This window comes from Ictidomys tridecemlineatus, chromosome 12 (assembly GCF_052094955.1).
Source record: "Ictidomys tridecemlineatus isolate mIctTri1 chromosome 12, mIctTri1.hap1, whole genome shotgun sequence".
Lineage (NCBI taxonomy): Eukaryota > Metazoa > Chordata > Mammalia > Rodentia > Sciuridae > Ictidomys > Ictidomys tridecemlineatus.
The window spans coordinates 77,490,853-77,516,340 of record NC_135488.1 but is presented as its reverse complement, the minus strand read 5'-3'; the positions used below and the strand labels follow the sequence as shown (position 1 = coordinate 77,516,340).

At 40.2% G+C, this 25,488-nt stretch overlaps 1 protein-coding gene across 4 annotated transcripts in view; it reads left to right on the top strand.

Moving 5' to 3' along the window:
* The window catches only part of Sptbn1 (spectrin beta, non-erythrocytic 1), a 188,633-nt gene extending 186,734 nt beyond the window's left edge, over window positions 1–1,899 (top strand). For all 4 annotated transcript variants that reach the window (XM_078029174.1, XM_021724271.3, XM_005322004.5 and 1 more), the window contains one exon: window positions 579–1,899. In XM_078029174.1, coding sequence (XP_077885300.1) covers window positions 579–797 — 219 coding nt within the window. In that variant the 3' untranslated portion in view covers window positions 798–1,899. The remainder of the gene's footprint in view (window positions 1–578) is intronic.
* The last annotated feature ends 23,589 nt before the right edge of the window (window positions 1,900–25,488 follow it).

Sequence of the window (25,488 nt, the reverse complement as noted above, 5' to 3'; positions counted from 1 at the left end):
TGAATGTCGTCCCACTGTCTGTCCCCATGAGAGAGAAGCTAATGCAGGATCCACTGGTGTCAGGGAAGAAAACCTTGCCCACTCACTCCTGGAGGGTAAGGCTCAGGGAGGAGGGACCTCCCTGCTGCTCCCCATGACCTTTAACCAGCTCTTCATGGTATTCTCCACCTTGAGGAAAGAGAGGAGTCAGTTGATGAAAAAGAAACATGTAATATTTAAATTTGAAAAACCTCCTTTTACCAAGAGAGAGAGAGGCCTTTTAAAAGAAAGTGAAAGTACTTTGTAGGGTGGGACCTGAGGCCCACAGATGGAGATCAGTCTTCTAGTTCTTTCAGATTTATCAGAGCATATGCTAGAGCGATGCCCAACAGGTACCTTAACACTCTCATGACCCCTAAGAACTGATCTGTGTTTACTCCCCTGTGCTGAGAGCAGAGGTGCATTGAGGGGACAGTGCCTCAGATGCTGTTCCCAAGCCTTCTGGGTGATGGAGGCTCTGTCAGTTACCTAGGTGGAGCCAGAGCACCTAGCACCACACCCCTCAGTTGAGTCTCACCTGTGTCCCCTTCTCTGTCCAGGAGGAAATGAATACGTGGATCCAGGCCATCTCTTCCGCCATCTCCTCTGATAAACATGATGTGTCCGCCAGCACCCAGAGCACGCCAGCATCCAGCCGGGCACAGACCTTACCCACCAGCGTCGTCACCATCACCAGCGAGTCCAGCCCCGGCAAGCGGGAGAAGGACAAAGAGAAAGACAAAGAGAAGCGGTTCAGCCTTTTTGGCAAAAAGAAATGAACTCCTATCCATCACCTCCTGCCCTTCTCTTTCCTTTTCAGTGAAATTCCAGCATGCAAGCTCAGAACCAACACATTACTCTCTGTGCCTAATGTTCCTCAATGTGGTTGATTTTTTTTTCTCTTTTTTTATTTATAGAGCATTTCTGGGGGGTGGGAGAAATAAAACCTAAACACTTTATCTCCAAGTTACAAAAGTTTGAGGTGCAGAGGGAAAGCCAGATTTTTTTTAATAAAATTATATAGATTAGATCTCAATATTTAAACTGTTCCTCAATTTTGTGAGGCTGTGTTGGAAATAACCCGCCTCTCGTGCTGTTGGTTTGCAAGGCAGCGGTGCTTAAACAATATTTCCTGTGCTCACCAGAGACAAAATGTACCAATCTCCTAACACCATTCTCTTCCATTTACTTCCGGTGGTTACCCTGAGTCTTGACTATTAGAAGTGCCCACCTTGGGTCTAACCTTATCAAACAGATCATGTATTATGATCTCGCTGCAGCCATAGTGCAGCTCCATGTTAAATCTACAGACCAAACCATTTGTATCTGGCATCACTTACTAACAAACGACATGCAGCTTTCCTGCATCCACTGAGACGACGGTTAAGAATGTCAGTATACAAGAAGGAATAGAAAACTGATACTGTTTAAAAAAAAAAATCTGTAATTTCAATTTTTTTTTGCTGAAATACATTATATTGTATGTTTGAGATAATTCTAGTACAAAGTATAATAAAACTAGATGTATAATAAACCCTTTAAATCATTGGTAAGTGTACAAGTGGAACTGAAGCATTTACTGGACAAAGTAATGTTACTCTAATGGTTACTTGCTCATGCGTTGCCACACTGTGTTATAATTTGCTTCATTACCTTGCTATTTGATACATAGTGTGCATTTCTCTGTCACTGTAACTATTGTAATGACAAATTTTCATCTTACTGCACAATCAAAATGGCATTGATAGGAATGAACTCCAGAGGCTGGGCCTGAACAGGGAGTGGTCGCTCAGGCCTGGTGCTCCATCGTACGACCTGTACCTCTCAACTTTTGCCCTATCTGTTAAATATATGCTATGTCATTAAATGCTTTTAAATCTAGCATGGTGACTAGTTGTTGTTTTTCTTCTCCTATGCGTATGTGCCAAGTAGGAAATTTTTTTTTATCTTATTGGGGGGGGGGGTGTACCAGCAATTGAACTCAGGGGCACTCGACTATTGAGCCACATCCCCAGCCCTATTTTTATTTTATTTAAAGACAGGATCTTACTGAGTTGCTTAGCTCCTCACTTTTGCTGAGGCTGGCTTTGAACTCAGGAATCCTCCTGCCTCAACCTCCTAAACTGCTGAGATTACAGTTGTGCGCCACCACATCTGGCCCAAGTAAGGAAATTGCACAGGAAGGAATATCAAATGGAAAGCATTGTGCAGTCAGTCTAGGTGACCTTTTGGTGTTTTGTACATGTATGGCTCATCAGCTTTGCAAACTATAGCAAACAGAATAATAAATGTGAATGTTTTGTACTGACACATTCACATTTTATCTTTTATTTATGAAAGAGTTATGAGAGAGCTTATTAACCCTGAGCTCTGAGGGAGAGGTTGGCAAACTTTTTCTGTAAAGGGCCACGCTTGCAGGCCACGCTGTCTCTCTTGCTCAACTCATGTAGAACAAAGAGTATCATTGATAGGGTGCAAACAAATGGGTGGCCACTATGTTCCAGCAAAACTGTACTGAGGGAAATATTTGAATCTCATAATTTTCATGTGCCACAACAGTATTTTGATTTGCTTCTTGAATATTTTAAATGAATTTTACACAGATCATACAAAAAATAGGCAGCAGGTCAGACTTGGACCATGGGCTATACTTTGCTGACCACAGCATAGAGTCATGGGTTATTTATAAATGATACACTTGTCCTCTATTGATTCCATACTAGTTGTTTATTTACTTATTTGCAAGAATTTCATAGATGCTAGTATTATGTACACCCAGTAAGTTATTCTATAAAGACTGTGCCCACTGTGCATTGGTCTTGGGCTCCACAGCTGAATGGCATCAAAGCTCTCTCTTAGCTCTAGGCAAACTGAGACCTTGCCATCTTTTCCCCTTCATCTCACATCATTCAAGGCCATTTATCTCATCATGATATTCCTTTGCCCTAGTCTTACTTAGGGTTAAGTTGTTTAGATCTCAACAAATCAAAATTTCAGTTAAGAAAAAGCATCTTGGAAATGGCTGTGACCAATTAGAGTTTATTCTTAATAAAGCCACACATATGGCAGGAAGCCCATATTAGTATCCAAGAAACCTATTAAAATACAGACCTGGAGATGTAGTTTAGTTGGTAGAGTTCAATCCCCAGAAACACACAAAAAAAAAACCAAACATGATGCATGATGTGAGTAGTCCACGGATCTCTTGATCCTGGAACCTGGGTCTTTGGCACTTGCTTTTTTTTTGGTGCATCTGTACAGAATCCACTGAGGTCTGGAGGTGGAATATGATGGACAGCAAGAGGAAGAGCAGCACCAGGAGACCCCAGTCAAGATAAGTTCACTGCCAGGAGGGAGAGCCCATGCAGGGTGATGATTGTCAAAACTTTCAGGGTAATAATGGATCTTTCTTTTCTTTTATTCTCCCACTAATATTTTGAGGATTGTACCCATTCACTTTATTGCTATTATGTGCAATTTGTAGTGCTACAGTATGGGTGATACCTCAAGCCTGAGTATAAATCAGAAGAGAGAAACGTAAAAGTAAGTCTCTTGGATATGAAGTGGCACCCTTAGTTGAGTCAAGGGTGCCATTTAAAGTCACATTTAAACTCACAAAGTTGGGATGTGTCTTCATGGTTGTTTTAGTTGAGATGGCTGTAGTTTTCTTGGGGGTATTTAGTATGACGATGTTTCTTACAATCCATGGCATCTGGAATACATGAAATAGCATATCAGGCTGGACAATGGGCACATTGTCATCTTCTGGCACTTGTAGAACTGGTTGTTACAGAGGTCCTGAGTTATTGTCCTTGGATACATTCTTTATATTTGTTAGAAGAAATATTAGGGGGACTGGGGTTGTGGCTCAGTGGTAGAGAGCACTTGTCTTGCATGCATGAGGACCTGGGTTCAATCCTCAGCACCACATACAAATAAATAAATAACCAAATAAATAAATAAAGATACTGTGTTCATCTACAACTAAAAAAAATATTAAATAAAGAAAAAAATATTAGGGGTTAGGGGTACAGTTCTGTGGAAGAGCACTTGCCCAGTATACATGAGGCCCTAGGTTTGATGTTAAAAAGAAAAAGGAAAACAAAAAATACATGTATGTATAATTTATCTTCATCTATTGATACAGTTCATATAGGAAAGGCAGAATAAATGCTTGACTTTTCAATTATTTACATAACTTTTCCATAATTTCCATATTAATTATAAAATGGTCATATAATCCTGAATGAGTAAAAAAATTTTTTAAAATTGTTTTTAGTTGTAGATGAACACAATACCTTTATTTTATTTATTTATTTATTTATTTATTTATTTATGTGGTACTGAGGATTCAACCCAGGGCCCCATGCATGCAAAGCAAGCGTTCTACCACTGAGCCACTCCCCAGCCCCCCAAATTTTTAAAATAAAAATTCAGGAGCTTAAAAATATTGGCCAAATTTTGTTCAAGTGAAATTCCCTCTTTTTAACTAAATATATTTTGTAATTTTAAGTTGACCTTCCTAAGCATGACCCATAACCCAAAAAGCCATTAGAAGAAAGAACAGTTTATGAACATTGAAGATTTCTCTCCCCATTGAAGGTCAAGATGAAATATTTTACTTTACGTCTCTCAGCAGTATCTTGATGAAATTATCCTTTTTGAAACTTAAGAATGCACCATTTTTTAATTGCTGGAAGTGTCCTCAGGTTGGCTTCAGAGACCTTTCAGTGCAACCCTAGTGGTCTTTGCCAGCTTCCTCCCCCTCGGATGACAAGATACTCCCAGCTCATTTAGTACAATTCCCTCCCTCCCTCCCTCCCTCCCTTCCTTCCTTCCTTCCTTTTTTGTAGATGTATACAATACCTTTATCCATTTATTTATTTGTATGTGGTACTGAAGATCAAACCCAGTGCCTCACACATGCTAGGTAAACACTCTATCACTGAGCTACAGTCCCAGCCCCATCTAGTACCATTCTTGCCCACAGATCTGCAGTCACTTGTCTAAAAATCTGGTTTCTTGTGGTGGGAAATGGTATTTCAGGACCACAGCTGATCCTTATCACCATATGTATTGGTCTTTATTTCTAGACCATGTCAATAGACAAAACAAAAGAAAAATAAGTTTATATATTCAGGATTTTAGGGTTGTTTTTGTTTTCTTACTTAATGTCTATATTGTATCAAAATCTCCTTTTTTACTCAAGGATATAGAGAGCATAAAATTACAATATCATATAATTGTTCATTTGTTTTATCCCACGTTATATAGATAAACTGGGATAGTAATACCAGTACTGCTGCTATCAATTTAATTACTAAAGACAGTGTTTATTTTTTGTTTATTTCTGTGTGTTTGGTTTTGAGATGGGAGTCTCACTGTTTTACTCAGATGGTTTTGAACTCAGCTCAAGTAACCCTCCTGTCCAGCTCCACTTGTGCTGGGAACTGCAGGCGTGCAATTCTTTTTTTTTTTTAAAGAGAGAGAGAGAGAGAATTTTAATATTTATTTATTTATTTTAGTTTCCGGCGGACACAACATCTTTGTTTGTATGTGGTGCTGAGGATCGAACCCACGCCGCATGCATGCCAGGCGATCGGGCTACCGCTTGAGCCACATCCCCAGCCCCAGGCGTGCAATTCTTAACATGCAGTTATTAAGAAATAATACCCACCCTTCACCCAGATTTCTGCAATGTTAACTTCTCACAACACTATAAAAAAGAGTCATATCCAGAATGTTGACATGAAGAGTCAGATACAGAACATCTCCATCATCACATTGTATAAATTTATTCACTTTCCACCTTCATTCCCTCCCCTCTTTAATCTCTGGCAACCACCAGTCTTCTCTATTGCTAAAAAATTTTCCATTTAAAGAATGTTTTATAGTCAGGTGTACTTATAATTCCAGTGGCTCAGGAGGCTGAGGCAAGAGGAACCCAAGTTCAAAGGCAGCCTCAGCAACTTAGCAAGGCCCTTTCTCAAAATAAAAATGACTAGAGATGTGACTTAATGGTAAAGGGCCCCTGGGTTCAATCCTGAGCACCAAACATAATGATAATAATAATAATAATGTGGTATAATTGCATTATATAGAATGGATTGGCTTCCCCCACCCATCACCCACCCCGAAAATTGGCATTATTCTCTGGAGATTCATGCAAGTAATACTTTGTCAATAGTTCCTTTTGTTACTGGATAACAAAGCATGGTATGGATGGACCAGGTTGTTTAGACATTCACTTACAGAAGGCCATCTGGGTTGTTAACAATTTAGGCTGTAAAACTGCTATAAACATTTATATGTGAAGTTTTATGTGACCATAGATCACTTTTTTGAAATAAAGAAATGCCCAGGAGTGCTGAGAACAATTTTTTTTAAAATGTTTTGTTAGGTAGTCTCTCCCTTCTCCCTTTCAATCTCATTTTTAGGTAGTTTTTACTATATCTGAAATACTGTGCAAATAGCTCATTTCTCTCTTTCTGATTGTTTTTTGATCCCTTGCTGTGCTGGGCAGCAGCAAAGAGCTGTGCAAAAGAAACTGTCATGTTGTACTGTATTGCTAAGCTATGACATTCAATAGGTCAGGTGTATTAATGCAGTTTTTTAAATAATGTTTTTAGCTTAAGATGGGTCTATTAAGGTATAACCCTGTAGGTTGAGGGGTATCTGAAGTTGTATATATAACCAGTCAACCAGTCTGATTGTGGTGCTCTCTGGACATTGGTGGTGGAGTGAGTGTGTGTGTGTGTGTGTGTGTGTGTGTGTGTGTGTGTTTGTGTGGACAGAGACAGAGAGAGATGTGTTCTCCTTGAGGCCCCCTCTTTTTTTTTTTTTTTTTTTGTCCCATTCTCAAGTGTAAGAAAAGTGCTCTTTGGGGGCTGGGGCTATAGCTCAGTGGTAGGTGTGAGGCTCTGGGTTCCAGCCTCAGCACCACATAAAAACAGATGAATTAATTTATAAGAAAAAAAGAGAAGTGCTCTTTGCTTTTAGAAATGAACAAAAATTTCCCAAAGGAGAAATGAATGTAAACAGAATCTTTTAAGATTTAGATCCAACTTTAAAGCAGGCCACCTTAGAAAAATGACTTTTTCAACTTGTAAAAGAAAAATCCAACTGGCCTGGATGTAAGAAAGAATGTCATATCCTGTTTGGAGCTTTGAAAGATGTTTGGGAAAGGTCAGCCTTCTAAACGATGCTTTCAGGAAGCAGCATTAGAGGGACCTGGTCTTCCCCTTTGACTTAAGTTTGGGATGAAGATATGTGAGAAGCCGGCCTCTCTTCCCTGCTATCCAGGGTATTTCCACTCCAGCATCACCAAACCCTGATTCTCAAGGACCAGACTGACTGACTGACTGGAGAGAATTAATAATGGTAAGTGGGTACATTAGGTAGAATTCAAGTTATTCCAAGGTGATACCTTACCTTGACTCTTTTCTGCAGGAGTTTGGGAGACAAGCTTCCCCAGTCACCTGGGTTCAGCTACCTGAGCTGCCTGGGTTGTCATTGTGCCTTTCAAACCTGCTGCAAGATATCGGGGCTTGTTTTTCTTATGACTTGGGACAAGTCATAGCAGGAAGAGGACACATAGGCATAGGACTCCTAAACTGAGACTCAGAGAAGCTGGAGAAGGGACTCCCTCACCCCCTTGCCTGCTCTGTGCCCATAGGCCTGCAAGTGCTTCTTTGTGAGCCTTAGTTTTGTTTGGGCTGGTCCCAGCACAGACATCCTGGAGGATAATCATGTTGGGGTACGAGAACCAAGTGGCCTTGTATAATTTTCCACTTGGCCTTCACGGGTCCATTCTCATACTTTTCATCCTTTGAAGACCCACTGTGTCTGGGAGTGAGAATGGAGAAGATGGATTCTTAAAGGGAAAGGGAGTTTTCTCTCACATAAGCCCACAGGGACTTTCTCCATGGGGTGTGGCATCCTGCATTCCAGAGTCTGGGCTGGGTGGAGTCTTTTTCACAGGAGCTGAGGCCAAGTCCTGGCTCACAGCATTTGCCCCAGAGTCTGCTCAGCTTTCAGTGCCATTCAGTCTCCCCATCACAGGGAATTATTTTCACTGTGGCTCTTCTTCAGGCTTAATTTTTGTGAAGAAAACAGTTGCCTGAGGTTTTAATCTCGCCCAGGGTCTCCACCTTAAGGGACAGCCTTAGGTTGTCCTACAACCCTAATTAAAATGGCCACAAAGATCCCATCTGCATCAGGGTTCACATGTCTACAAGCCAAGCCCTGCTCCTGCTGCCGTCTGTACACGTTTCTCATATCTCGTGCGTTCTAGGTGCCTTTTCTTTCCTGGGTGTATGTGAATTTCATTACTTTGTCTGGTATACCCAGTCTCTGCTCATCTGGGAGAAGAACCTGGGCTCCAAGGCCAGAATGCTTGAACTGTGAATCTTCACTTGACAGCCCCATGACAAGCATGACCTCATCAGCTCTGCCAAGCACCTTCTGTGCACCAGCCCTTGTGAAGTTTACAAAATGCTGCATTCCTTCACATAGGCCTCACCTGTGCCATGGTCTGCTTACCTTTAAAAGGAGATGGAATGACAGTGATGGACGCTGCACTCCATGAATCACTTCTGGGCAGGAGCCTCTTATTTTAAAACATATTTGCTAACATATTCAAAGCTACCCAGACTTTGCACGTCTTGATAATGTCACTTTAGTTTTCCTCAAAGGTACTTCTTTTGGGGCACACCTGGCCTTGGAGAGCAGACAGGGTTAACAAGTAGAAAGAGCCTCTGGGGTCCTGACTCATCTTCTACCAGCTGCAGGGCTCCCTTATCCAGCAGGCATGGGGTTACTCCAAACACTGGTACAGCTCAGCCGAGAAATGTGCAGATGTTGGGATGCTATAAACTTATAACTTAACTAAATGCCTGTCCAAGGAATTGGAATGTTGTGAAAATTAGTATAAAAGGTGATAACTAGCTGTTTCTTTTGAGGAAGTGAGTGCCCAACTTAATGGTCAGACCATCATTTGACCAAGAAACAACCCATGTTGGTGTACGCTGTCCCTAGGGCCCACCTTGCACTGTGGGTGCGGCTTCCTCATTTCTCAGCTTCCTGTTTTTTACAGTCTCCATCTCTGACAAGAGATGCAACTATATAGAGAATTGATGACATTAAGACCCAGGGTGTCCAATGTGCCTGAGTGCTTCCTGGTGAGATCAGAAGGTGACCCAGCTGAGGGTGCTGAGTCAGGGCCCAAGAGGCTCCCTGTATGCAGATGGGAGGTATCAGTGGAAGAGGGTGCTGCCCATGCTTGGAAAAAGAAGACAGAATATCTGACATTTCTCAGGAGGCAAAAGAATTCAAGTTCCATAAGAAAACAGTTTGCAGAGATGAACCTGTCCTTATGTTGACTTTTTAACTGTGGCGCATGACATTTCCATCATTTCTCTATCACAGGTGGCTCTGGGAGCTGGGAGGAAGAAGGAACAGCCCTGCTGGGGGAGCATCACCAGATGACTCCCTGTGTCTTAAATCCTTGGACTCTGGGACTAGGGGAGGGCCTGGGTGTCCCATCCCATGATTGTCCTTGTAGCCCTTGAAGCTCAACCAAGAGGAGCATCATTACTACACTGGATATGACTAAAAGTCAGAATTGCAAGCACTTAACGGCAGGCATCAGAGGCTGCCCTGGGCTCTTTACTCACGCCATCTCACCTCATCTCAGTCAACCTGTACGGTGATGCTGTAATTCCTGAGATACTCTTAGAGCTGAGACCAGAACAGCCACCACAGTGAATGGAAGACAGTGAGCCAAGCCAGAGTAGGTAGAACTGAGGCCACAGTGTCCAGAGCCCCTGAAGTTTTGACTAGTCCACCTGACTCCATGACCAACCTGGCCCCTGCTTCATCTGTAATTCAGCTGTCATGACCTCTTGAGCTTAGAGGGAGTATATTTATCAGGATGTCACTGACATTCTGCATGACAAAGCCCAGGCTTTGTATAAGTAGGAGTATGAGTGAGAACATCGGACCCCACAGCAAAAGGGAGAGGGTCTTTGCTGAGCAACAGGGGCTCCTGCTGGATCCCAACACTGGAAGAAGTCAGTCAGTGACAGACACGGCATCCTGTGTAACTGGTTTTACTTGTTTCCACCCTTTGTCCTTCTCCAGACAGAATGACTTTATCTAATAATAACAGGTAACACTGGCTATAACATTGTGCCAGGCAGTGCCTGAAGCTCTTGGGATGCATTATCTCATCAACTCTTCCTGGCAACTCTGTGAGGTAATGTCTTGATTTTACAGAGAAGGAAACTAAGGCTCAGAGAGTTGTACACTTGTTTAAATAGCATATGGGCATTCTAATTCTGACACATCTCTCCAGAGGCCACACTCAGACTATACTGACCATTCATTTGATGTTCCCCTCTAGAGATTCTTTCCTACACTTCTTTGTGGGCTTAGAAACAATGGTCATGGGACCAGTGCCAGCCAGGAGGGAGGCTCATGTGTGTAAACCATCTCCCTAATAGTGGGCTTTCAGGGAAAGGACCACAAAGCCCCTGTCATGTCCATTCAATAGCCACACCAACTTAGGTTCTCAAAGTCACAGCTTTTCAATGATTCTTCAGCCCACATGCCACTCTAGACATGCAAGTGCATGCTTTGCTCTTTAAAAAAAAAAATACAGTTGTAAATGGACAGAATGCCTTTATCTTATTTGTTTATTTTTATTATATGGTGCTAAGGATTGAAACCAGTGCCTCACACATACTAGCACGCACTCTGCCGCTGAGCTACAGCCCCAGCCCCAAGCTTTGCTCTTGAAGTCTTGTACAATGTAATTGGAGGATGGCAAGTGCCTGGTTCACTAGTCTCACAAATCTGTAGCCCAGCTTTGAACTGTCAATATACATTGAATTTTTTTAATCAAATTTAATCAGATAAAGAATGCATGATAAAGACAATAAATATTTGGAAGGAACAGAGAAAGGAGGAAGAGAAGACGGGAAGACTCCTCCAATATAGCTGGGTATTCTATCTCAGAAAAGTGGCAAAATAACATCCATACTTGTGTTTGATGCTTTAACAACATGGGGGAGGAGTCCAATCCACTAGCTAAGTGGGTGGGTTTCCATGAATCTCCTTCATGACCAAAGGATACCAAGACAAGCCACAAGAACCAATAGGCTCCAGCTAAGTTAGGCCAGAATCTCATTCTTGTCCCCTGAACCAGATGACAAGCCCCTTTGTTCTCTGCCTTCCATCACTGCTCTTCCCTCTAATTTCTGGCTTTCCCCCACGTCTGTCACCTTACTCCTGGACATTCTTCCTTCGCACCTGTGGCTCCATCTCCTCTGAACTACTTGTCATCTCCTGAAACCCAGCCAGGCTCAGGTACCCAGCTGGCTCCTCCTGCAGGTCTCTAACAACTGCTTTCCCCACTCTCCAGCTCTCCCTCAGCTTACAGCCTTTCCTTCTACATGCTAGGCAAGTGCTCTACCACCGAGCCACACCCCACCCGAAAAGACCTTTTGACCAAGACCAGAGGCTGAACACTGGGCACCTGATTGTCACTTCCAGGATTAAGCATCCTTGCATTTCAAAATCTGTTGGTGATGGAGACTTTATACAGAGGAGTGCTGAGTGATGAGAGAGCTGCACCCCAGGAAGCATCTGTGCATTCAGGGATTGTTCTCCAGCTAGATAATGCCCAGGCCATTAACTCAGCCACTTGGAACTCTCCAAAGAAACAGGTAACTAGCACCTTTGTAGAGAAGCTTCATTTTTTAAAAAATTATATTTCTTAAAAATTTTGTTAATTCAGCAATTTTTAATGAAATATTGGTAATAGATACAACACACATATGTGTGTGTATTTGTTTATTTACTTATTTTAAGTAAAGTAACAAATTTATTTTTGAAACAGAAAGCAGAGCTCCTACAGGGAAGGGTCCAGAGTGGGTTGTCCTCAACGTTTTTAATAGGAAAGATGGTGTAATAAAAGTATCCTTAATGATCTTAATGAATAATTCTTTGTAAGATACATGTACAAAATCCTACAAAGTCAAATATCTTACATTTTACTGTACTTTCTCAGGATGGATTAAGTAAATGGGGACAGAAAGCAGAAACCATGTTGTGGGGCACAGTGGCACATGCCTGTAATCCCAGCAGCTTGGGAGACTGAGGCAAAAGGATCACAAGTTAAAAGTCAGCCCCAGCAACTTATCGAGGCCCTGAGCTACTTGGTGAGATCCAGTCTCAAAATAAATAAAAAGGCTGGAGATGTGACTCAGTTATTAAGTGCCCCTAGATTCAAACCCAGGAAGGAAGGGAGGGAGGGAAACAGAAACCATGCTAATTTAGCTCCCAGAGGGAACAGGTACATTTTCTCTTAACTTTACCCAACTTTTTGCTCTGTTGACCTATCAGGTTCAACCACTGTCATATATTCGATGATTTATTGTAAATTCTTCAACCTAGGCATTGTAACATAAATATGCATGTTTGCTTTAATCTACCATCTAAGATTATTCAATTGTCTTAATTCAGAAATATGCACTTCAGGCTCACTAGGCTATTAAAAATACTTGAGCTATCTTTATCTCTGATTATTAGCAGTAGAGCACCTCTGTTAATTAGCCAAATGGAAGTCATAAATCCAGATGAATGGTATTCGAGATGTATTTGGAAATTACAGGCAATTCTACTCATATTAGAGTTTAAAATTTTCAAGTGGATTGTGACCACTAAAATAAAATTCTATGGAGTCATACTGATACAAATAAATGGAGAAAGGAAATTTCTTTCCTTATCATAGAAATTCAACAATGAACATAAAAAAAGAAATGATGGAATTAGAAAATCATCAGTGTTACCCAAAATTGTGGCTGAGAATTTTGTGACAACTGATTTATTTATATAACCTTGAAGTGTCTTCCCAAGTATTGCTTTAATTCCAAAGGGGTAAAATAGGAACTTCATAGTGAAGATCTTGGAGGGCTTTCTACCTCAACCAAACCATCAAAATTTGCATTACCAATTAGGGACAAACCAATTTTACATGCCTGTGATATGATTTGCTGAGAAGAGCCAACATTATTTCTTGAGCATCCTTGTCAAAATGCATTCCTTATGAGGAAATATCAGATAAAACCAGTTGAGGAATATTCTCCAGACTGGAGAATAACTGGGTTTTATTGTTGAAAAATGTCAAGGTTGAGAAAGCCGGCGGGTGGGGGAGGTGGGGAGACTAAGAAGCTATTATAGATTAAAAGAGGTTTGATAACAAGGCAATGTGTAACCTTGGTATGAATCCTGGAACAAGGGGTGGGGAGCCAAAAAGGACATTGCTGAGGCAATGACAAAATTTGAGTATGGACTAGAGATTAGATAAAAAGGTTTGCATCAATGGTAAATTCCCTGATTCTGATAGTAACCCTGTTCTTATGTAGAAGAATGGCTTTATTCCTGTAAAAACAACACTGAAATATTTAGTGATGAAGGGCAAGATATCTCCAACATAGTTCAAGTGGTCTGGAAAAAAAATACGCAGAGAGAGAATGATAACAGGAAAAATGCAAGCAACTGTTAAATCTGGATGAAGGATAGACAGGAGTTCCTTCTCTTAAAGTTTAAAATCACATCAAAATGGAAAGTTATGGGGCTGGGGAGGTGGCTCAAGTGGTAGCACACCTGCCTGGCATGCGCGAGGCACTGGGTTCGATCCTTAACACCACATAAAAATTAAAATAAAGATATTGTATCCACCTAAAAAAATTTAAAAATAAATATTTTAAAAAATGGAAAAGTTATCAGTGGTGCACACTTGTAGTCCCAGTGGCTCGGGAGGCTAAGGCAGGAGGATCAAAGCCAGCCTCAGCAACCATGAGGTGCTAAGCAACTCAGTGAGACCCCATCTCTAAATAAAATACAAAAGAGGGCTGGGGATGTGGCTCCATGGTTGAGTGCCCCTGAGTTCAATCCCCAGTACCAAAAAAATAAAAAAATAAAAAAGGAAAGTTATCCCCCAAAAAGCCTATACAATAAAAGTAACCAAGTTGAAATTAATTACTCCCTTTGGCAGCTCCCAAGGCTTGGTTCCAAAACTGTCCCATGTTCAGCCATTGGCCATGAAGACTTTTGTGCCTAACTCTGTGTCCTGCCAGTAGAGTATTGTCACAAGTGCATCTAGTTAGTCTTCCATGCACAGAGCAGAGCTGAGACTACACAGAGTCCCCTGAGCCAGTTACAGGACTGTTTTGTGTCTTCTTGCTAGTAAACTTAAGTATGACAGAATTCAATCTAGGAATCAGCTTGAATAATTCATTAATTACTCACATAAATTTCATTATAACTTGGTTATTATAAAAGCCATAGACGTTATCAAAGCCTATTGTGGAAAACCAAATTGTTTCAGATGGGTTTGCAATAGCCATCATTAAGCCTACTAGGGGTGTGGTGCTCCTGAGGAAGGAGATCCCCCACCTCCTGGGGGAGTCCTGTTGCCATGTATATGGAAGAGCCACTGGTTTTTTGGGTCTCTTCCAGACAGATGCTGACCAGCACAGGTGGACTGATCACAGAGCTGAAGTTTTCATGACCCCTCATTTGCAAAAGCCCCTCTTAGGCTTTACACCTAATTTTGTATCCATCATTTTATGTTCTTTTCTCCTTAAGCCATTTCCTCCCTGAAAATTGTATAAACTTACAGTTCCACCAAATCTGCTGGGTAGCTAAAGTTCTGAAATGAATCAGAACAGTACATTAAGCTCCTTGGTCACTATTACACTAAGATAAAAACTTACCCCCTCTCCTGTTTAGGTCCATTCACATTGTTTATCACCAGAAGTTCTGCAATGAAAGAAAGTAACACTAATAGATTCCAAAAATAAAATTGGAACATTTTAAAGAGGCCCCAGATGTAAATATAAAACCCCTCTCCATTATAAATCTCAGGAAGACATAAAAATTTAAAGATTAGACTACTTACATGGTAAAGTCCAAAGACTGCGAGATCCAAAGAAACTAAATTTTGAAATCAAACTATCTTGCCCTTCAGAGTTGAAGTTCAAATGAATGGGAATTTAAAATCGATAAAAATTCATCTCCCTACCCCTACCTCTGATTCCCAGCCGCTCCTAGATCTCGAAGCCTGGGTAGAGTTGGGACCTCTTAGAAGTTATAACCTGGTCATCTCTTCCAGGAATGCAAGTGGTTCCTTCAGGCACAGCCTTAGTTCCCACCACATATTTTAAATGAGTGAATTTCCAACACTGAACCAAATTTCTCGGGGAAAATTTGCTTTTTTTTTCTTTTGTTTTTATTGTTGCTAAAAACCAAGACAGAGATTGATGGATCTAAAAAAAGGAGGAAAAGAATCCCTTCTTCCTCTGGCAGACCCTAGAGGGGTCTGAGGAATGTTCTGAGGAAGAGGAGGTCAATAGAGCAGCAGAAATGAACAGATAAAGGTCTGCAATATCATATGGAGCATGCCTTTATTTAACACATTGTGTATCTAATGATGCCACACACTGTCTCCTGCTCTGATAACAGACTTTGACAATGGTGGCAAGGCAAGTGGGGTCCTTCCCCAGCACGGATGGGATCCATGCATCCCCAGATCTAGGTGGCCAGGATTTGCTCATAGCTTGTGGGGAGAACAGATTGACCAAGGCAAGATATTGGTTTGACTTCTTCATTTCTCCCCAGGTAACTGGGAGTCATGGTTCATACTGATTTCATAGCAGAGCAAGCCACCAAAAGAGGAGACATCTGGGAAGAAGAAAGTAGCCCATAGGTCAAAAAGCAAAACTAAGGGTAAAATAAAAAACAAACAACAACCAAAAAAAAAAAAAAACAAAAACAGGATACCTATTTCTTTTGGCCTTGCAGACACTCAGCTGTGCTGGCTTGGGTAGGCTTCTCCTGGGAGAGGGTGCCATTGTGTATTTCGATACTGATCTCCCAGCAGAGAGATTGCTCACTTTTCTATTATTGACTATTAAAAGACTTGACTTTTTTTTCTGTTATTTCCCTTTACTTCTTGGGGCACAGTCATTCCTCTGATCTCCTTAGTAGCCATAATGCTTTAAACTCCTACTATTCAACTGGCCTTGCTCACTAGAAATACTCGTGCCTTCTAAGGCGGGTATCCCACCTGAACATTCATCCTCAGCTAGGCGGCTACTCCAAATTGACCTTTCATTCCTCTACCTTGACGAAGAAATAAAAGAGTTTTAAACAAATGCAGCTGTTCACATGTCACAGTCCTTCATCTTCACAGAGTATGGAGATTCACATAATTACATAAATCCTCAACGGAGACATGAACAGTTAGAAGGCCAAGAGTTACAGCCATTATCACAAAGGAGATGTGACTTAGATGCTGGGGCATGCCCAGAGTGCAGAGGATGGCTCATAACAGTCCTTTATTTTACCCTCAAGACACTTATCAGTCCATGTTGAGGCTTTCTGTCTCCCTCCTCTCTCCACCCTTGAGTCCTCTCAGTCTGCATTTCTTAGCTGTGAGGAAAGGAAAGCAATCTAGACATCTCTGTGGCAGTATTAGAAGGGAAGTCCTAGGAAGCCCATGTCTTTCTGATGCTCTCAGGAATCTTTACAAAGGTGACAAGGTAGAATCAATTAAAGATGGAATGGACTCAGACATCTGGGGAGTCAACTACAACCAATCACTAATTCAGTCATTCTCTGATTTCTTGAATTTCCTTTCCATTTTAGTATTCTCACTTCTCCTGACCTGCATTTGTCAAAACAGAGCAAGAGTTCCCTGGGTGCACTGTTCTTATCTAAATTAAGCACTGTTATTGTCCTTGCAAATCATTGCCATACATTTGTTATTTCTATTTTTGCAAGGTTCTGTGGTCACCCCTAAAATTTAGACTGTGCAAGCAGAACATACAAATTGAGAACATACAGATTCAAAGCAACCAGCTGATTGCTCATTGTGATACCTTTAATGATTTTCCCCTCCCTGAATTAACAGAGTTCTAGGTGAGTTTGTCAAGACAACTTGTATTCCCAGAAAACCTAAATAAGGAAATCACTTTCCGGTATGAAAACAGAGCCACTAAAAGGGCCAGATTTGGGATATATGTATAATCAAGAACGTTCCTTACTCTAAAGAATAACTTTAAAAATATAATAAAAGAGACTGTCCACAATAGAATCAAAATCCATGAAATACCAAGGAATACCTTTCTTGTGGTGCTGGTAATTGAATAAATTCGTAAATTAAAAAAAAAATTTCCAAAATAAAAATACCAAAGTATAACAAGCTGGAAGAAAAGAGAAAGGAATCTTTATTAGATCTCTGACAGAAGGGAGCAATATCAAAGCATGAGAGATGTAAATACATAAAGCCCCAGCACTCTAAAATGCAACAAAAATCAAAACAAATGAACTGCAGATGACAGAGGACAAGAGATCTCCAATGTTAAGGATAGATGACATGTAGGACTTGCTGACAATTAAAAAAATACTTTAAAAATTTCTGGTGGCTGGAGTGTGCAAAGCGCTTGCCTCCCATGTGTGAGACAATGGGTTCAATCCTCAACACCACATAAAAGTAAAATAAACAAAGTAAAGATACTGCATCCATGTACAACTAAAAAATATATTTTTTGAGAGAGAGAGAGAATTTTTTAATATTTATTTTTTTTAGTTTTCAGTGGACACAACATCTCTGTTTGTATGTGGTGCTGAGGATCGAACCCGGGCTGCATGCATGCCAGGTGAGCGCACTACCGCTTGAGCCACATCCCCAGCCCCCTAAAAAATATATATTTTTAAAATTTTCTATGACCTCAATATGGACAAAGGACTTAAAAAAATGCTTGGGAGGAACTAAACTGGTCACACAAATATAACAATGTTCACCTTCTTTAGTTGCCAAAGAAAATGTACAAGTAGATTAAAATCTGCTAATAGATTGAAAAATCTATTAGTTCAGTGAATCTAGTCAGGTGTGGTGGTACATGCCAATAACCCCATCAACTTTGGAGGCTGAGGTAGAAGAAGGTCAGTTCAAGGTTAGGCTCAGCAACTTGATGAGTTTGTGTCTAAAAATTAAAATAAAAAGGCTGAGAATGTACAGTAGTAAAGTGCCTCTAAGTTCAATCCTTGGTACAAAAAATAAAATAAAATAAAAAAGAAGAAGAAGAAGAAAAGGAAAAAAAAAGTTTGATGAATCTAAAGTCAGAAATTTCTACTGACAATTCTTTTGGAAAACACTGACAATATTTATCAGGCCCTTTGAAACAGAATATCACTTTTGAGGATCTATCCTACATATTAAAAAAAACTTATGTATAAATAGACTTTTTTCATCATTATTTCTTAAAGGATACAATAAAACAAAATGTTCAGCTACAGGGAAATGTTTAAGTGGATCTTGGCATATACAGTTAAGGGATTCCAGACTGTATATATTTGGGATTACAAAGTTATGCATAAAAAATAATGATGACTCTTCAACAAATGGTGCTGGGAAAACTGGAAATCCATGAGTATTAAAATGAAATTAGACTCTTATCTCTCACCCCGCAGAACTCTTAAGTGGATCAAGAACCAAGGAATTAGACCAGAGAGTTGTGCCTAATAGAAGAAAAAGTAGGCCCGAAACTTCATCATGTCAGCTTAGGAACCAAATTCCTTAATAAGACTCCTAAAGCACAAGAAATAAAATAAAAATATCAATAAATGAGATGGTATCAAACTAAAAGCTTCTTCACGGCAAAGGAAACAATCAAGTATTTGAAGAGGGAGCCTACAGAATGGGAGAAAATCTTTACCACCTACACCTCAGATAGAGCATTAATCTCCAGGATACATTAAAAACTTAACACCAAAAAAAAAAAAAAAAACAAATAACCCAATTAATAAATGGGCAAAGGAACTAAAAAGACACTTCACAGAAGAAATACAATTGTTCAACAAATATATGAAAAAATGTTCAACATCTTTAGCAATTAGAGAAATGCAAATTAAAACTATTCTGAGATTCCATCTCACTCCAGTGAGAATTGTAACAATCAAGAATATAAGTAATAAGGATATGGGGGGAAAAGTACACTCATACATTGCTGGTGGGACTGCATATTGGTACAACCACTCTGGAAAAGAGGATGGAGATTCCTTAGAAAACTTAGGATAGAACCACAATTTGACCCAGTTACCCCACTCCTTGGCATATTACTCATACTGCTTAAAATCAGCATACTACAATGACAAAGCCATATCAATGTTTATAGCAGCTCAATTCACAATAGTTAAAACTATGGAACCAACCTAGGTGCCCTTCAACAGATGAATGGATAAAGAAAATGTGGTATATATACATATACATAATGGACTAATACTATTACTCATCCTTAAAGAAGAATGAAATTATGGCATTTGCCAGTAAATGGATGAAACTGAAGACTATCATGCTAAGTAAAATAAGCCAATACCACAAAATCAAAGGCTGAGTGTTCTCTCTGATATGTGGATGCTAACTCAGAATAAGGTGGATGTGGGGAGGAAGAATAGAAGTTCATTGGATTAGATAAAAGGAAATGAGGAGGGAAAGGGAGGATGTGAATGAGAAAGACAGTAGAATCAATGGGACATACCTTTCCTATGTTCATATATGAATATACAACCAGTGTGACTCCACATCATGTACAACAACAAGAATGGGAAATGATACTCTATGTATGTATGATATGTCAAAATACACTCTATTGTGATGTAAAAAGAAAAAATAACAAAAAAAATTTTTTTAAAGAGTAGCAGTGGGGCTGGGGTTGTGGCTCAGTGATAGCACACTTGCCTAGCATGTGTGAGGCACTGGGTTCGATTCTCAGCACCACATATAAGACAAATAAATAAATAAATGTCCATCAATAACTAATAAAAAATATTTTTTTAAAAAGAGTAGCAATGATGTTCAAAATAATATTATGCTGAGTAGGGAAGAAGCCTGGGTTTATTATACAGGATGAAATATATGTCAAAGAACTGATTTCAGCCCAGCCAAAGCTACAAAAACTATTCAAGTTAATATAATTTGGGCAAAGGGGAGGTAGCTTCAGTATGACTTAATAGTGCAGTAGCCATAAACCTAAGGCGACTGTATAATTTCTATCCCCAACTATGACACCTTTAAATAGAAAAGGGTTGGAATTAACAATTCACCAGGACAGTAGGAAAACGCTTGCCCTCTTGCAGTATTGTCCAGGCTGGTCTGAAGCAGTTCGGGAAGCACTGGTTCCCATGGTGCTTCATGCTTGTGACATCGCCACACAAGGACAAGCCTCTGGCAATCAATGAAGAAATCACCTTTAACAATGACAGCCCATGGTGGAGAGGCCAAGGGTGGGTAAAGCTTGTGTTATTCAACTGGCATTTGGAAGCAAGGAAACCAGGCTTCCTGTTCAAAGGGAAAAGGACTATTTGCCTACCTAGTTGGACCTGGATGTGTGCATCAGATCAGGTTAGTTACAAACACATGAGTGTCAAATTTATATATTTTTGATTGTCACGTTTTCGGGAGTTCCTACACAATATAATACCTACAAAATATTTGTATCTTATGTATCGCATTCTATTTTGCAAAGTTTTTTTTAATATTTATTTTTCAGTTGTAGATGGACACAATACCTTTATTTTATTTTTATGTGGTGCTGAGGATTGAACCCAGTGTCTCATGCATGCCAGGCAAGCGCTCTACCTCTGAGCTACAACCTCGGTACTATTTTGCAAAGTTTTGAGCATTTCAAAGCTAATTGAGTCAATATTTGAAAATACATCTATCCTAATTTCTATTTTAAAAACATGTTTCTCAACATAAAACAGTTTCCCATTCCTATTAGATTTTTAAACTACTATGTCTACATACAAATACAAATAGAGATTTCCCTTTTAGCTCAAAAAGTAGTATTGCTGTTCTGACACTTGATTTTTATTGAAATAGAAATAAATCTAGGAGCCTTTTCCATATCAGTATTTAGAAATGTTGCTCTTTTTATTAGTTATATAGTGCTACCTTGTATGAAGGCAGTGTAGGTTTTTTAACCAGTTCACCGTAAATGTTCTTATTCTTTCCACATAATTACCTTGAATGCAAAAAGGATTTACATTTCATTTATACACTTAATTATTAAAATTATTGATAAGGCTATTGAAACTGTCAAAATCAATAGATATTAATTATAATTCAGAAATATTGAATTGCTAATTTCAGGAATTAAACATAAAGTCATAGAGATCTTCAAAGATAAAACTAATCACTGCAAAAATTTGCTCCTGGGAAGGCAACTGAAGATTCAGTGAGATGATATCATGACAAATGTCCTTGAAGCACTCTGTCAGCACTTTCAGAAATCTGACTCACAATACCCATCCCTAGCCAGTTAGGCTGCTGGTAGAGGTGTTGGTAAGGACAGGGCTGCAAGGGGGTGGTATCTGTTTTTATTTTATTTATTTATTATTATTATTTTTTTTAGAATTTTAACATTTATTTTTTAGTTTTTTCAGCGGACACAACATCTTTGTATGTGGTGCTGAGGATCGAACCCTGGCCGCATGCATGCCAGGCGAGCGTGCTGTCGCTTGAGCCACATTCCCAGCCCGTGGTATCTGTTTTTAAATAGCTCAGAGGTGAAAGCACATTGCGAGTATCAGGCACCCTTCTGACATTTCCGTTGAATATAAATTTAGAGTTGAATCTTTATCAAAATGCAATGTGTCTATGCAGCGATGCTTTCCTGAGAGAAAAATCTATGGTGAACACCACATGTAATTAAGAAGGCAACTTAATACCACGTGTCCCAGCTATCTGTGTAATAAACCACCTTGAAAGATGGTAGCAAAGGATTTATGATTTCTTAAGATTCTGTGGGTTGATGGGGCCCCCCTGGGATGAGCCAGGTGAGCAGGCAGCTTGGCTGGAGGTAGAATGTCCAAATGGTCTATCATCCCCCAGGCTCTCTATCAACTTGACCTTTCACCCTTCTGGTGGTCTACCTCCATGATGCAGCATCTCAAGAAGACAAGATCCCACATGTAAGTGCTTATCAGGCCTCTGTTTGCACCACACTTGATAATGCCCCATTGGCCGAAGCAAACCCAGAGCCAAGACAGGAGTCAAGGGTGTGGATATACCCGAGTACAAATGCCAGGAAGGACGTTTCATTGGGGCACCAAGGTAACAGACCACCACCCTATGTTTTTCTGTAATGCTTTGTATGTAAAAATGGGCTCGCTTCCCTCTGATAAAGCCACTAGGCTGAAGCAAGTGAAACACTGAAATAGGGCCAGGGGAGACACACAGGAGAAGTTTCTCTGTCCTTGCAACCATCCTCCCCAAACCTCAGAGTACAGCAGAATAATGGTGATGGCAACAGTGAAGCAAGTAACTGCAGCATCATTTCAACATGTGCCCGTTTATCCAGCTAGTGGGAAGCAAGGTTCATTACCTGGGTGGGTCCTCGGGTCCTTCTCCTTACCCAGAGTTCAGGAGAATCTCTCTTGGCAGGCCCCCAATTTCTCTGCAGTTCCAGCTATCAGGCTGAAGCAGGGATGAGTGTGACCATATGGATGGTGCAATGCGAGTCTTTGTTACTACCCAAAAGCTTGTGTCTCACTGGCAGCAGGTTGACATGACTGAGGATGAGTCCATTAAAAGTAAGCATTCCAACTCAAGGAAAGATGCTGCATAGAGGAAGAGTAATTAATGCAGGGCATGGTGACAGGACAGTGGCAAGAAAATTGGGATTTGGTAGATAAATTAAGTTCTTTATGGAAAAAACAAACAGGCCAACCAAATCAATAGACTAACTGAATCCTGACCAGCTGGGAGCAGGTGTATCAGATGCTAACGTGGAAAATTATTCTGAAAATTTTAGAAAATTAATGACATCAAAAGGGTGAAGTTGAAAGAACTGCTTAAGCCCCCAATAACAATATCCAAGAGGAAAAGGAAAAAGAGTGTAGTATTTCAATATAGCGATGCATCTCCTGCAAATACCTTACCTTGCTCATTAAGGTCAGATAACTTGGAACTTATTTTAATTTTATTTTTTTCCCCTCTCACAATTTTTAGAGTAAATGCTGAAAGAGTAACATAAATTGGAATTTCAAATGTACATAAAAACTTATTTAAAAGAAGAAATAGATTGGTAAAAATGTGGTCTGTTGGATAAATTTGTTTTATGTATTTTTTTTTTCATTGAAGCCCAAACTGTCAAGATTCTAAGTAGCAATTAAAGTAGAGTGGCTCGCTGGTTGCAGTGATGCACACCTGTGATCCTAGCAACTCAGGAGGCTGAGGCAGGAGGATCCCAAGTTCAAGGCCAGATTCAGCAGTTTAGCAAGGCCCTAAGCAACTGAGTGAGACCCTGTCTCAAAATAAAAGGTAAAAAAGGGCTGGGGATGTGACTCAGTAACAAAGCACCCCTGGGTTAAAAAAAAAAGCACCCACTGCCAAAAAAAAAAGAGTGACTCATCAATCAGATTGACTGCACTTTGATAGCATCCGAAGTAAAGAATGAACAATTTCACATTTTAAGCAATAAGCCAAAGATACTCCAATTATATTGTTTAGCTCTCAAAGTATTTTTCCTTCTCTAGGATTGAACAATACTAATAACTATGCCTCTTTCTAAAATAAGGTCAAAGAAATGTTTCAAACAGTCCTCGGATCTCACATGGACGTGGCCCTGGAGCTGGGGTGATGACCGGAGCGTCCATGTATTGAAGGCACAGTGTGTACCTGGTGCTGTGCCAAGTGCCCACATGCTCACTCTGCAAAGCTTCTGTTCATTATCGTCCCCATTTTTACAACCGAGGACCTAACGACTCCAAGTTAGTTTTCATAAACTTGAGTCACTCCTTTAGTGGAGATGGGATTTTAACAAGGCCAACTGGCAGCAGCTGTGACATCCCACTGATTTGGGAGCTGTATTAAAACAAGGGCTTGGCTACATGTGCCTGCAATAACCATAGTAACTGAAGAAAGGGACCTGAAAACCTGCTATCACACCCAGCTCAGTGCCACCCCAATTTTCCTCTCTCTTCTCACAATCCCCTGCTTTTAATAACAAAGAAAACAAAACTGTTCAAATAGTCCACCCCGAAAACTAACTGAAGCTTAGAAGTATCATTTATTTACACCATAAAATTTTTTTTTGCAATAAAGACAGGACTTCCATATTCTCTGCTTCAACAGCATGTGTTGGTCTCTTGTACCCAACACGTTCCTCTAGAGAAGACACAGTCCTGTGTCGCCATCTTCAGGAAGAAATATGAACCTGTCCTCGGTCTTGCATCGTCCATTTTCAGTAACTTCAACTGAAGACTCAAGTAGGAACAATAGAAATGGAATAATAATTTAAAAAAAAAAGAATCTCTTAGTGTACTTTGCAGCAACCTAGTATTTAAAGAGGATATAAAAAGCAGACTACAGCTCAGAGAAAGAAGAGTACTCAGAATTCTAAGTCGATTCTGACATATTTAAGGGAAAGTGGGGCCTTCACCAAGCTCTACAGGTACTGAACTATTCCTTTGTAAATATATCTGTAAGCACAGTCTTTGTTTTCCAAAGGCTTTTGCTCAAAGAGCAGAGGACAAGCTGCATCTTATTTCTTTCTAAGGTTATTTCTGTTGGCATGGAATCCCTTCTTACCCCAGCGTTGTGTAGAACACACAAATTCTTTGCAAACAGGGACTCTAATCTATCCCCAGCAAACATCAAGGTTTGTGGCCTACTGTAGGCATTCAGTAAACACTTGTAAGTAAATGTTTTCCTTCTTGTGTCCCCTAATGAATCAATCTTTACTGCATAACTTTTCAGATATCCTAAATTAAACCAAAAACTCAGATGGGGCCCAACCAGCTTGTCCTTGTCTTCTCAATGAGAGAAATGAGCTTTCTCCAAGGCAAGCCAGCCTTCAGGATTTTAAAATAAATAAATGACCTTTGATTTTTACAAGTCCCTAAAATCTCAATATGGAAGAAAAAAAATCTGCTTTTTTGATTGTTAATCTTTAAGGGTCTCCTATTAAAATGTTTTGATTTTACAGGAAAATTAATATCTTATGTCCTATGAACTCTAAGCTTGCCTGGGTTGGGGGATACCTCATCAGGAGCACTCTAAGAATAGTGAAAAGTGATTGGTTGGAATATGGGAAGTGCTATAGTGTGGGTCTACACATTGAAGGCTTGGTCCTTAGCAGGGCCCCATGGGAATGTGGTGGAACCTTGAAGAGGTTGGGCCTAATAGAAGTTAGGACATTGGGGCTGTGGCCTTGGAGAGGATGGGGGATCCGGTCCCTTCCTGTCTTTCACTTCCTAGCTGTCATGAGGAGAACAGCCTCCTCTGGCACAAGCTTGCACCACAATATACTGGCTCACCACAGGCCTAAAAGCCACAGGCCAGCCAACGATGGACTGAAAGCTCCAATACAGTGAGCCAAAGTAAACCCATCTCCCTTT